This window comes from Trachymyrmex cornetzi, unplaced genomic scaffold (genome assembly GCF_001594075.2).
Source record: "Trachymyrmex cornetzi isolate Tcor2-1 unplaced genomic scaffold, Tcor1.1 scaffold188, whole genome shotgun sequence".
NCBI lineage: Eukaryota > Metazoa > Arthropoda > Insecta > Hymenoptera > Formicidae > Trachymyrmex > Trachymyrmex cornetzi.
Window position 1 is genome coordinate 371,402 of NW_017296505.1, and position 13,892 is coordinate 385,293.

At 33.1% G+C, this 13,892-nt stretch overlaps 1 protein-coding gene across 2 annotated transcripts; it reads right to left on the reverse strand.

Annotated features, from left to right (window-relative positions):
• Positions 1-6,513: 6,513 nt before the first annotated feature.
• LOC108759468 (uncharacterized) lies at positions 6,514-11,758 on the reverse strand. 2 transcript variants are annotated; one of them, XM_018504917.1, is made up of 5 exons: positions 11,547-11,758; positions 10,608-11,289; positions 7,280-10,544; positions 7,036-7,180; positions 6,514-6,670 (listed from the first exon to the last, which is right to left on the reverse strand). In XM_018504917.1, the coding sequence occupies exons 1-5, from the start codon at positions 11,593-11,595 to the stop codon at positions 6,630-6,632; spliced, it is 4,182 nt and encodes a 1,393-aa protein (XP_018360419.1). In that variant the 5' UTR covers positions 11,596-11,758; the 3' UTR covers positions 6,514-6,629. The 2 variants fall into 2 exon arrangements, with proteins under 2 accessions (XP_018360419.1, XP_018360420.1); XM_018504918.1 differs by having other exon boundaries at positions 6,514-6,664; positions 7,115-7,180; positions 7,280-10,539; positions 10,603-11,289.
• Positions 11,759-13,892: the final 2,134 nt, after the last annotated feature.

Here is a 13,892-nt window from a genome sequence, read left to right on the forward strand (position 1 = left end):
TTTTAAAAAAAGGTTCCTACAGTATGTTTTATATGTTAATTCCCTAAGAAAATGGATAAGAAGGAAAAATAAAAATTGTCGTAATACGCAATGCTATCTCTTGAATATGTTTCACGTTTTTAAATAAGTATAGAATTAATTAAATATTGTATATTGAAACTTAAGAAGATACTTTACGCAATGAAACGAAAGTTTAATTTCTTCTTCTTACTCCGAGTCTTACTCTTTTCTTTAGTCAATTATTCTTTCCTTGATTTGCTTGATAATTGACTTATGCGTTCGTATGGTATCGTATAAGTATATTTATAGCAGTATATGAAATATACGGGTGCATAAAATGGCACGAGCTTTCGCAATAAATACTTCAGAAAGGAAGGAAGCGGAGAAATCAAACGCGCCGGCAGACGATGTAACTCATAAATCCGTAGCCATGCTATTGATCGTAACTTACGTGCTTCTGCGCGATGGGAAGAGAAAAAAAACCAAGAAACGAAGATTTCGATTCTCATTACAGATACGTCTCGGCGAACGAAACGATCCGCACTTCGCCGATTGGAACTTTAATAGAGGCCCGATTATATCCAACGCGGAAAAACGCGCGCGGGCGATCACCATGAACAAAGAAAGGGATAAGAAAAGGTGCCGATTGATCGGTGGTCACGATCGCCATAAAGCAACAGAACCAATCATAATTATTGCACCTGTTAACCCCAGGAGCCACGCGGCTTGATGCAATCCTAGATAAGCAATACTGCTCTCATGAGAACAACGTGATTTGATTAAGAAAAGTAATAAAGTTGCGCGAAATCTTTAATAACATTAAAAGTCTGCTTGACATTATCTTAACGAAGTTATTTTTAAGACAAAATGTATAACATTGAAGATTCATCTTCTTGTTTTCTTAGCACCGATAGATACTCTATTTCTAATTACACACTGTTATTATATCAAAGGAAAAATAGTAACTCAGTCCCTCGAATTAAAAATATTTTATTTTAAAAAGAAGGAAAATGTAATAAATGAACGTTAATTCAATTTTCAAAAATATTTTTTAAGGACAAATAATACATATAAACATAAAATTAAATGATTTATGTAATAATTACTGTTATCATTCTTACTTGAAGATGTAATGTATTTTGTAATAATACATCTACATTTTTATCTAAAAATTTAATAATTATAATTTTATAATGGAATAATGGGATGCACTTAGTACATATCAGTTTTTAATATATGTCACATGTAATAACTTTTGGTTATAACTTTGATTATGGCTCGTTTAATTTTGATATCTGAATATACATTAAATTTTAATAGCAGAATTTGAGATAGATAAGATGAATCGTACGTAGATGAGAAGAATATTAGAAATACTCTTGCACACAAAACATTAAGAATTAATGCTTCGTATTAGCTTCTGCTTTCAAAGGGCATTACGGCACATTGAAATAAAGTGGAGTTTATCGCCTCCGTAGAGTGTAAACCATTCCGCGAAAGTGTTCATTGGCAGTAATACCCGGGCTTGTGGTGAGCGGGCAGAACGATGTGTAAGCGATAAATAGGATGAGACAGTCCGAGACATGGCGGAATTCACAAAGCAATTACTCCATTACCTCGCGGTGAACCAAGCGAATTATGCTAATGTATCGGCGACATCTCACTAAAAAGGAAAACAAGCGGGAAGAAAAAGAAAGAGACTGTCACGTTGCTCTTGCCGCGTTATCGCGTTTCTTCCTCTCTAGAAATTCCCGCTCTAAAAGCTACTGTCACTGTACAGAAGTGAGGGAGGCGTACACACACATTCCAGAGCTGATCTCAATAAAGAAATCGATTTATTGTAGAACGACGTATCGGTACGCACTCAATTAGCGCCGTGAATGCGCGCCTGTTATGAATTACGCAGGCATAGACGTTGTAAATGATAAGATACCAGTGCAATCTCCTAGAATTTTAAATAAATAGAAGAAATTGAACTTCGTTCTATTGTTTACTGATACATGAGATATTTTATTATTATTGAAAATGTTATAAAAGTAAAATTAAAACTTTTATATTAATATTATTAACCCTTACCATACCATCTACAATTTGGTACCTCATCCATACCATCAAGGGTCACTTCAAATCTCTTCGTTTTTTCACCTCTTCAAAATAATAAAAAAAATCTCTAAAAATTCACCAACATACTTTCAACTTTCTAGAATAAATATTAACTCTTTATTTTGGAAAATAATAAAATATGTAATATAATTTATAATTACCGAAAGACTCAAAGAAACTTGCACAAACAGGAATCGCTCGGTCACTAGTTATCCATATTAGTACGGTAAGGGTTAAAAATATAAATTTTTTTGTATAACTTAAAAATCTTTGTTAAAAGTTGTTCTCGATGTTGCAATTTTAGCATAATGTGGGTGTTCTTAAAAGTAGTATATGAATTTTGCAACGCTTTTCCTATGAATTAATTTGCTTATTTGCTCTATTTATTTGTAAATCTTGATTGTGGAATCGTAAATTACGACTGTGGCTACTAGACTTTTTGAAAAAAACCGCAATCGACGCAATAATTTCTTTTTGATATTACTATGCGATTCATTATTATTCATGTCCTCCAACCCTCATTAAGCTTAACCTTGCTAGCGACGAGCATCATCCCTCCCCCTTGATGTTTCTATAACTTCGCGACTTAAGACTCTTATCTGCTGCGAGATTTCGTTGTACCGCGAACATCGGTGCATTCCTCGTTTCGTCGCCCGCGGCGATTCTGTAAGCGGATTAGCTTGCTCAGTGGCTCGATTTCGCAACTTTATCTGGATACGACTTTTTCTACCTTCTCTCGATGTTTCTCTCCTAAGCCCCTTCGTCTCCTTCGCTAGGGGATTAAAGAGCACTCGTCCCGTCGAGTAAAGCGTAAAAACCGGAGAGAGACTTACAAGAGCCAAGTATACGAACGAAGTGACAGTGGGACCAAGATCGGTTTAAGCCTAAATTTATCTACCTTGCTGTTTACAATGCATCTTTTATAAGCTATCATTTATCTTTATTGTATTGCTTAAATTTGTTATCTTTATTTATGATTCAAATATGTTACACTTGTTATGAATTATATTTACAATCTCATTAAATTATATTTACAATTTTCTTTTTAATTTATTACAATAATTAACACTTGTTTTACAGCGTGTTCTAGAAAAAAATATTTAAAAAATTTAGAGTTATTTAATAAATAATACAGAAATGTTACAATTACATCCTATCTCTGTTGTAATTGTTATCGAGCGATATGGTTCATGTGATTTAACTTTATTCTTTTCTCTCTTTTTTTTTATCGCATAATGAATAACATAATCAAAATTCGAACCTATACAGAACATAGACTACGATTTCTTCTTTCTTTGTTTTATTCTCTCTCTCTCTCTCTCTCCCTCTGCTCTTTTCTTTTTAATTTTTTTCCTACTTTCATAAAGAATTCTTCATACGAAAGGATTTATAGATAGGCATCGTGGAGCATCGACGAAAATGATCACGAAGTTCATTTCAATCTAAAGAAAAATAATTGATTCTCCTGCAATAACGAAAAAGGGAGGATTACATCAAGCAAAGTAGAGGATGGTTAAAAAGCAAATGAGAAAAATAGAGAACTTCGGATCTGGAGAAATCTCTTGTTGAGATTTTAATCCCTCATTAAATAAGCCGCTCGTAAGATGCACGTGCATCGTTAGTATGTTGCGTGTACCTATATATATGCACAGCAATATAATTTTGAAAGTATGTATATATATATAACATTTATTATAGACTTTTAATAAATAAAACAAATTTTTAAGAATATATAGATCTGCTATAAATACTATCAAACTATTGAGGAAAACATTCTCCGAAGGATGTTTATAAATAATTTATCAAATGGTTCAGTCTCAGTAAAAAATTATGAATTCTTGACGATGAGTGATAGTTTTTTGCTGGACGCAATTAATATTTCTCGCTGTTGGTAGCCGTAATACATCAAGAGGTACATAACGCAGTATTGCATGGTGTGCAACGAATGAGACCGATATAGTAGACATTGCATAATTAAAACAAACAAAAGCTAATTTGAAGCGCCTCAAGTAGGCGGTGGGGGCCACGTTGTCCTTGCAGCTCATGTAGCATGCAACTCGCATGCATATACATAAAAACTGATACATGCAATTCTGCTACAGAAATAATGTAAATTCTTCATACATGTATTTTACATTTAATAATATTTTCTATCAAAAAGATACACGCTCTGTAATTTTATTTTGTTTTTAATATTTCATAGTTTTGATTAAGTTCCAGTTTGATAATTATAATAACGTATGATTGATAATTATATTTATTCTTTCATTTAATTCTAAAACATTGCATATTTATTCATTAAAAATTATTTATGTGTATAAATTTTTCCAGTAAGAGAATAGAATTCAATATTAATTATTCATAGCACAATTACTAAAAATACATTAAAGAATGCATATCCGGGTATTCAATGATTGCAAGCTGGATGCTTTTACGATTGCGTTACAAACAGCCTTCTCGTACCATACTGAGCTTGCTGACAATGAGATAAATAGGAATGAAACTTGTGTAGAGAATAATCATTTTTTATTGGTTGTAAAGAACAGATGATGCGACAGTTTGCAATATTTTTCATATCTTACAATATTTTTCACTCAACAATTTTATAATAACAACTCGTGATATATTTTTATATTTTTAAAATAAAATAAAATCACACACCCACGTTGTATATGTATATTGAAAATATGTTGAAGTCTACATATACATCATATATATTTTATTAATTCTTACAAATTATAATTCGTGGAAAGGTATATTCCATTTGAAGTATTTCTCAAATGGATATTTTTTTTGATATCATCGCAAAGGGGCGGAGAATCCTCGAGATTTCTACCTGATGTTCGTTCAAGGACGCGAGGAAAAGTCAGCGGGACTCCAAGGAATCTTCTGCGTTCCGCTGCGATGAACGATGAACGTAGCAGTAGGGTTGTTTCTCAACATTTATAAGAGGCTGCTGGCAACGCCGTGATAAATCAAGCCAGGGTCTGACGCAGCAGCTGGGGCAGCGGGAGGGTAAAGGAAGAGGAGGAGAGCAGGGTTGAACCGGACTCTCATGGGGTCAGATCAACTTTCGTTGCCGCGCAAAGGAAAGCGAAGGCAGGAGGGTGGGCAGAAGCGACCGTCAAGATCTTAAGATGAATGTCGAGTAGCGAAAAAAAAGGACTCATCTGCATTCCTGGCTATATGAAGGATGCTCCTCGTCGCTCTCGATAATTAACGGCCTTATCGTCGGCTAAGACTTGCGTGCATACAAGCTTTGTACAACACGATAATATTTTACTAGTGTTTCTTTATTTCGCTTGATGACACATAATAAATTAGAAAAGGAATACTGCGTTTTATTTTTTTTTTTTACAATCAAGAGTGACTCGTGTCTTGACAATCTCTCTGCTGATATTCGATTAACTCATTAGAAAAACTAAAAAGTTAAAGTATTCAAATAGAAAACTGTATATATGTGTACTCTGTTAAAGAAAGAACTTCTACGATGAATTCTTTTTTATTGCCAAATTATAGTTTTGTTTATGGTAACGAAAAAGCAAAATGATCAATCATAATTAGTATTACATTGTGTTAATATAATAAGGCTATTAGTTAGATTTAGTTAGATTGTTGAAGAGAATAGCAACATTAATGAACATAAGTGCAATAGAACTATATGAACAAAATATATTCAACGTGCAGCTGTCGATAAAGCTTCGCTTGACCCTGACAATCAGGACGCATTACTTCGAATGACTAGCGAACTGCCAGAACAGGACTATACTCGCGGTGAAACGCGTGTGTAATGATGGGTTTCTCATTCGCGCGCACGGGACGTGGCACGAACCACGGCGCCCTTCGATGATGGGGCACCATCTTCGACAAGTCGAAGGCCTTCACGTCGGAGGCCCTAAATTGGTGCCCGTCGCGAATTGGCATAATGACGGGTATCGTGCCGCACCGATAGCATGACCCGAAGGATCGAGTTCGTGCATACGTGTTGCTTCGATCGTTTGCTAGAATGTTGGAGAAAGATGAGAGAGAGGAGGAGAGAGAGAAAGAATTTGTTTAAAAATATTCTTCCGAATATAGTACTTGACAATTATTGTTATTGTGCGAAAACTTTTCTTATTATTTCGTTGTAATGAAATAACAAGAAAAGGAATATGTTTTATTATTTTACCAGATATATTTATTTAATAATAAATATCATCTGATAAATAGTAAAAAATATTTCTTTTCTTGTTAATTTAATTTGTAGATATTTTGTATTTTAATTTATAGACTATAAAGAAGGTTATTGAAGAATCATAATTAATCATAATGAATTAGAATTTTCACACACAAGTATAATAAGGTTTATATAATTTTTTTCTACAACATTTTGACACAGGTTCCTTCCTTCTTCATAACCAATTGGCTTTATTTATGCTTTCACCCTCTGCCTCTCTACGGCACGATCCTATCCTTGCAACCCGCGACTTCGTTTCGAGCCTATTGTCCACGGCGCGTTTCAAGATGCCGCCGGCGTAATGAGAATTTTAATTACCCAATCCAGTGTTTACTCGACGAGTTCCTTCAACGGAATGCAAAGCTATCAGAAAAACGATTACCTTTATGCAAGCCATCGAAGTTTTACCATCAAGCACTCATTCCGGTTTCTAGAACGATCAAGGAATTCGATTACGGCATTAGATAATGCATGTGCATATCTCTTTGACGAAACTCTTTATTACATCTAACAACTTTATGGGAAATATTACTTATTAAAGTATTTTTTTTTAATAAACAATACAACATGCATCAATAATTGATGCTGTTAAAGTATATATAGATAATTTGACATGATGTAAATATATTTTAACAAATCTGTACACACACGTGATATTTTTTTTAACAAAATACACAATCAAAATAATTTTTCATTCTTTTTGATATCATTTTCAGATCGTTGTAACCATGCGGAATATAGTATACTCTTCTCTGGTCTATCCATATTAATCCACAATCCATTACTTCTGATTACATTTGGCGCAGGATATTCCAGCATATCGACGTCATTCAAATTTTGTCGAACTTTGAATATGGCTGACTGCGAATTTGACATAATATCATTCTTCCTATTAAAATTTGAATAAAATGATTCCATAAACAATTTTTTCTTATAAGTACAATTGTTGTTTGACATTACCCTAGATTTCGTATTTGAATCTGCTGACTTGAAACTAATCGAAACATTTGGCTTCCTTGAAGAACCAGCTGATCCCAAAAAATATTCTTTGTCCGATCCTGCCTTAAAACAATTTTCCTCACATTCCTTCGGTAAGAGATTCTTACTCTTGGGATTTTTCGTTACGATTTCGGCTATCATATCTCTCACTTTGATCCTTTTCGGTTTTACAGATTGAGATATTTCTCTTGCATTTTTATCTATTGAATTTTTAGATATTGTACAATCCTTTGTTTTTGAAATTGATACTGTTTGTGAAGAGGACAGCTTATTTATATTGACAATTTTAGTCATATTTGCATTTTTGGCCGGTTTTGATTGTATTTGTTTTTCGGTTTTCAATGGCAATTTATCTATTATTATCGTATCAGAAGATTCTTTGGATGGATTAGCCGATTTCGATGATGTCAAATTTTGTAATTTTTCGAATTTTTGATTCATTTCTAGAGTATTCTTTATGCTTGTTAAAGTTTTTGGTCTATTTTGCTTTGACTCTTCTAATAATACCTTTCCTGAGATTTCTGATTTTTGCATCATTCCTGAAGAAGTCCTTAATGAAGAAGTAATTAACGAATTATGTTCATTTTTATTAATCTTCGATGATGATTTAAAATCCTGTTTCGATTTATCTTGATAAATGATGTTAACGAATTGTTCCTGTTTTTTTAGTGTTTGCGTTAATTTTGGAAAATTTTTTAAATTTGGAGAATTTGAACTTGTAAAATCATTCTTATCTACTTCTTGCATATTGTTAACTTTGTTATTCAGCGCTTTAAGATTCATGATCGCATCGTTTTTTATTGTTAAATCTTTTTTCTTCGGCGAAATATCGCTCTTTAATTTTAATTTTTCTGTATTAGTTGGTTCTATTTGCTTTATTAACATTGTTTTATCAATCTTCTTTGACACTATTTCCGCTGTAGATGAATTTGGAATAAAATCCTTTATCGTAGTTATTGGATTTTGAATTTCTTTCGCTGCATTATTTAATTTTGCTGTTAATTGTCTTGATGACATCTTCTTTAAACCATAATCTGTTGTGCCGTTTTTATTATTTTCAATTGGTTTTATAACATCCAAAATATCTTCTATTTTTGATTTTATATTTTTAGATACATCATCAATTGACCTTGTTTGTTTTAGTGAATAACTTTTTTTTTTCTCTTGATGTGTTTTTGATGATAAATTTTGTGCACTACTTGGTGGCTTGACTTTTTCTTGTACAAATGTCTTTTCTTTTATACCTATATCACGTTTGCTTTTTATATTCATTGTATCAGATTTAAATAATGTAATCGATTCCATTTGTTTAATTCCAGAAATTTTATTGATATCTTTTTTCGCAGTTAATGTCTGTTTATCTTCAGCTTTCAAACCATTTCTTATAATTTCAGGCATATTGGAATTTCCTTGATTTGATTTTAATCTAAATGAGCATGCATAATGAAGAGATGGTTTAGATTCTTCATAAAGATTTATAGAATTTGGACTTGTATTGCTAGAATTATTTGTAGTTGTGTTATTCATTAATTGAATTCTCTTTGGTAATACCTTTGAATTTGATGTCTTTTTCGGCGTTGATAGTAATGATTCAGTGACAAAATTTTGATTCAAACTTGAAATTGGTTTATATTGATTTTTATTTGAAGGTGGTATAAGCGGTCTATGATCATTTTCCTTCTTTCTTATCTTGTTGAAAGAATCCGAGGAGGACCACCAAGGGATCATTTTTGAAGGAACGCGATTGTCAGAAGATTCATTTTCATTGTACTTATTTGCTTCCGGAAATCCTGTAGTATTTGTTCTTCTTGTATTCAAACTTTCAACTTCAACATTATTTATTTCTTTGATCAACGAAGTGCCTGTTTTATATTTCTTAATATTTGTTTCGTTATCGTCAAATTTAATATCCATTTGTTTAGTACACTCGTATTGTTGTATATTATTACTGCTAAAAGTTTCCTCACGAACTTTTGGGAAATTGTTAGACAAATAAGGAGTTTTAGAAATTGGTTGTGATATTGGTATCGTGTCTCTGTCATATTGGTATTGTATTGTTTTCGCTGGTTTCTCAATACTACTATCTTTCGTAGATTCGTCCTGAAAATTGGCAGATATTTGCACATTCAATATTTGCCCTTTTGGCTTAATTCCTTTCGATAGGTCACCCTCTCTGGTTTTGTCCAATACATTCAAATCGTCCTTGACAAACGGTATTCTGATCTCAATTTTATCCGCGGAACTCACCACATCTAGTTTCTCCGTTCGCGCAGTGATACTCTTCAGCTCCGAAACCGGTTTGCCATTAATTGAAAACTCAATTTGTTTGACTGGTGCAGAGTCTTCGCTAATTGAAATATACATTGGACCGAAAGCACTGCTCTGCGATGCACTTTTATTGGTACGCCGAAGCGTTGGGGCGTTCCATTGATTGTCCATTAATTTTACATCTTCCTTTTGATCAGATTGCACGACGACAGAGAGATGTTTTGAGGTAGAATTTAGAGGATCTAATGATCCAAACGAATCTTGGTTCACATTGATGGATACAACGGATTCTTTTTCAGAAGGCACCATCCGCAATTTTACTTGTGGCTGTTTCAATACAGTATTACCGCTAGTTGACGCAAGCGTTGAATTTTTCTTTACGGCTGAACTTTCCGCTGCATTACCAAAATATTGTGGCAGATTTGAGATTTTGCCACTCGAGTGCGAATAATTGTGCTTTTGCAATTCAAGAACTTTTTTACGTTTTTCCATTCTATCGATTTTATCAGATTGACAGCTCAATTTCCTAGTTGTCGTATCTTTCTCCTTTTGATTATCAAATTTTTTCATCTTAGGAACATCAACTCTTGCGGCTTTTCTATCGGTCACATTTTTTAAGTCACTTATCACGTTTTCCATTTCTTTTAACCAATCATTTTCCTTTAAATTAATCACTTTTTCCTTGATATTTTTCTCGAGTGGCATTGTACTAATAGCGGGAATTATCTTCCGCGTTGTCTCTTGCGTGCCACTGGTTCTTCTTGTCGTAGCAATAACAGATTCAAAAGAATTTCTTTCTAACATGTTCCTTTTTGATACTAAATTATTATTCAAAACATTTGTAATAGGAATATTATGCAGGGACTTACTGCAATCAGCAACTAATTTCGCATAAGACTGATCGTCGCTCTTCAAGTCGTCGTTCGTAGTAACATAGTTCCGATTAATATTTTTGTTCATTGCTTCTGTAGTGCACGTAGTGTGATGTTGAAAATCGTAACAATCAATAGTGTTTCTGTTGTTACGTTGATTGTAAAAATCAGATGACTTAACGGGAAAAGGAAAATCATTTTTTTGTCTTTCAATTGAAAGTTCACTGTATTCAGCAACATTCATAATTTTCTTAGCCTGAGGTGGAACCGAGAAAGTACTGAATGGACTCTTGCATATTGCATTGTTGAAATAAAAACTATCCTTTCGTGCACCTGCAGTGGCTTCCTTATATAAGGATTCGCTGTAATCGGCTATCATTTCTGCATATGATCGAGGTCGAGGATATTTCTCAATAGTCGCCATAAAACTATTATGACGATTAATATCCTTCGCGCCATTTATTATCGCATTGTTATGAGTCATGAATTGTTTGTTAATTTCATTGCTATTAAATTTGACATTCTGACACGTAGAATAATGATACACTCTTTTTGCTATATTCTCTGATGGCAATTTCTTATGCATCGATGATTTCTTCTTTAATGAAGTCATGCTAGACTTGGTTTTACTACGTTGTTTGCGAATCGTTTTGCCCTCTTTGGAAACGAGCCGCAGGCTGCCTTGATGAAACTGTCCCAAATATTTGACATCAACATTATGACTTTTTTTTATTGCAAATAATGGATCTGACCGTAATAGCTGCGATTTTAATTTATAATTCTCAAAATATATATTAGTATGGTGTCCATAATGCGATGGCAAAGCAGCGTCTATACAATAATCAATAATATTAAATTTATATGTGTATATTATTTGTTTAACACATAATTTATTGTCTTGAAAAAATTTTTCAATAAAGAAAGTAGTAAGATAAGATTGAAACATGGTTACCTTTGCAGGATGTGGCATATTATACATATTTATTATAAAATTTATAATAAATAGCATTTTTAGAATATAAATACACGTGAAAAAAAAAATATTTTTAGAAAAATTTATGTGAATAAATTATTCGGATAAAACTTACTAGATGAAGCACGAACACTTATACCACGAATATGTTTTAAATGATTCATTTTATAATCTTAATGAAAAAGATGTAGCTCTCTTATAAAGATAATGCAGGATTATACAAAATCATACATTAGAAACACTCGTTTAATTTTGAACTGTTATTGAAGACAATTAATTAGGCGATTCCTAATAAAGTTATTGATATATTACGAAGAAACATGATGGATTTAAAGGTCCTGTCACGGAATTGTCATACAAGACAAACGAATCACGTAGTTTATGAGACTACTTCAATTTGCATCTTATTATTAAATTACACACATGTGCAAATATTAAACAAAATTAGAATCTTAATCTTCTTTGGTGCAAATAATATATTTATGTTATCATTTATCAATATAAGATATTTTTATTAAAAGTAATCGTCATGTAAAATTTACATTATATTCGAACATTTAGGACATTTAGATTATATAGGCAATGAATTCCAAGCTTGCACATTTTTAGTCTTACATCTTCCTGTATGGCACGTAAACTATTATTAACGCCTTCATGCGGTCCTTCTGGAAAAATGGTAACGGCGTTGTTTTCAAAGCGACGTATGTCGTTCGACGAGAATAGATCTGGAGGATAAGAATCCGGCATGACTTAACACGGGGGCCTCGGGGCGGCATGCACAATGCTACGGTGGACTCGTTTATCTTTGCAATCTCCGTTTCAGTGCTGCTCTTCAATGGTTTTATCCTCTTCAAGTACCAGTTGCCTTATTCACGGTCGCTTTGCAGCGGTTGCGATCTTGCCTGCCGCTTGTCCGCACGATTCCTTGACGGAACTGTCAATTTGCGATCCACCAAGGATCAGTCAAAGCATACTCGACTGGTGGAAGCATTGATTAGTCCTGCAGTGTAATCTTACCTACAGGATAGAAGCGACCATTATTGATTATCTCTCGTCAAAACTTTCGAGAATGTCCACCATGGAATCTCTGAGCTTCTCATAATGCCACCAGCAATTTGTTCAGAATGACAGAAAGATAATACTCACATAATTCATCACGCTGATATGTAAAGAAGAAATATGCATGTCGAAAAATTATGAGAAGAATCACTTTTCAAGAAAGAAATTGGAAGATAGAAGTTTATTTGTATGTGTAATAAATGCAAAATTTGTAATCATTATTCATAATTCAATACTGAGTACATGTGGTGTAACAATAACATTATAAAATATATGTCGTTTAAAATAAAATAAAAACGTAAAAATAAGGCTTAGCAGATAAAAATTAAAATAAAGAAAAATAAGGAGCTATGAATAAAACGTGTTCGCATAATTTTAAAATTATATTTATAAAGTTAAAAAACAACTTAATGTGGGTTTATACGATTGCACTAAAAATAACTCAATGGTGAGACCGAAACGTTTATTAATTTTAATTTTGTTAATATAATTTTGAAATTACACGAACTCGTTAACACACAATCGTTTTGGCTCATAGCTTCTTTTCTTATTTTAAATAAAATAATTACAGCCTATATAAGACAAATAAGTGGAGAATTTTATTTTAACTTAAAAAATAGTTTTTATAAATAATTTATTAATATACTTTTGTAATAATGATGTTTACGTATACATTACATTAATATTTTATCTCTAAAAACTCCAATTAATACGGCACTACAGCCATATCATGATACAAATATTGTGAGATACAGATATCTACATGTTGTATATATTTCGTTCTCTCAATTCGTGCAAACTCGCTCAGGATTCTCTTCGGTATGTGCACGTGCAAAGCAACTTTTCACATAAACGTAGTCGAGCAGTCACGCCGCAAAGATGCACGAAGCCTGGAGGTCGACCCGGTAGAAGTTATCCGTGACTCGAAACTCAGACTGGATCCTTACTAGCGAGACGATCGTGAGCGGTAATCCTGGATTTCATGGCGCACTCTCTGGCTCACCACGTTGTATGCTCACGATATCTCTTCTTTAAACACTGGACTTGTGGAAGCTCCCTCACGAAGTCACGAACGTTCGCGTTATTAACGAACCGCAAACGTGACTCTCGCAAATCAATCAATAGGAAGCCGCAAATGTCTATAAGAAGCAACTAGTTGCTACCATTTCTCTTTGTTTTACTCAGATTCTTGTCAAGTTTCTCGACAGGCCGCTTTATACTCCTTTCTCCACCAACATAATAACTTTTACGATGCGTTGCTATCAATATGACTTGTTCAATTTATCCTCGCACGCATTGCTCATAGGAGAATGCAATTCTATGAGCATCTATTCTATTCATTTATTCAATTTATTGTACTATCAATTTGTTTTAAATTAGAAATATTAAATCTTTTTTTTCT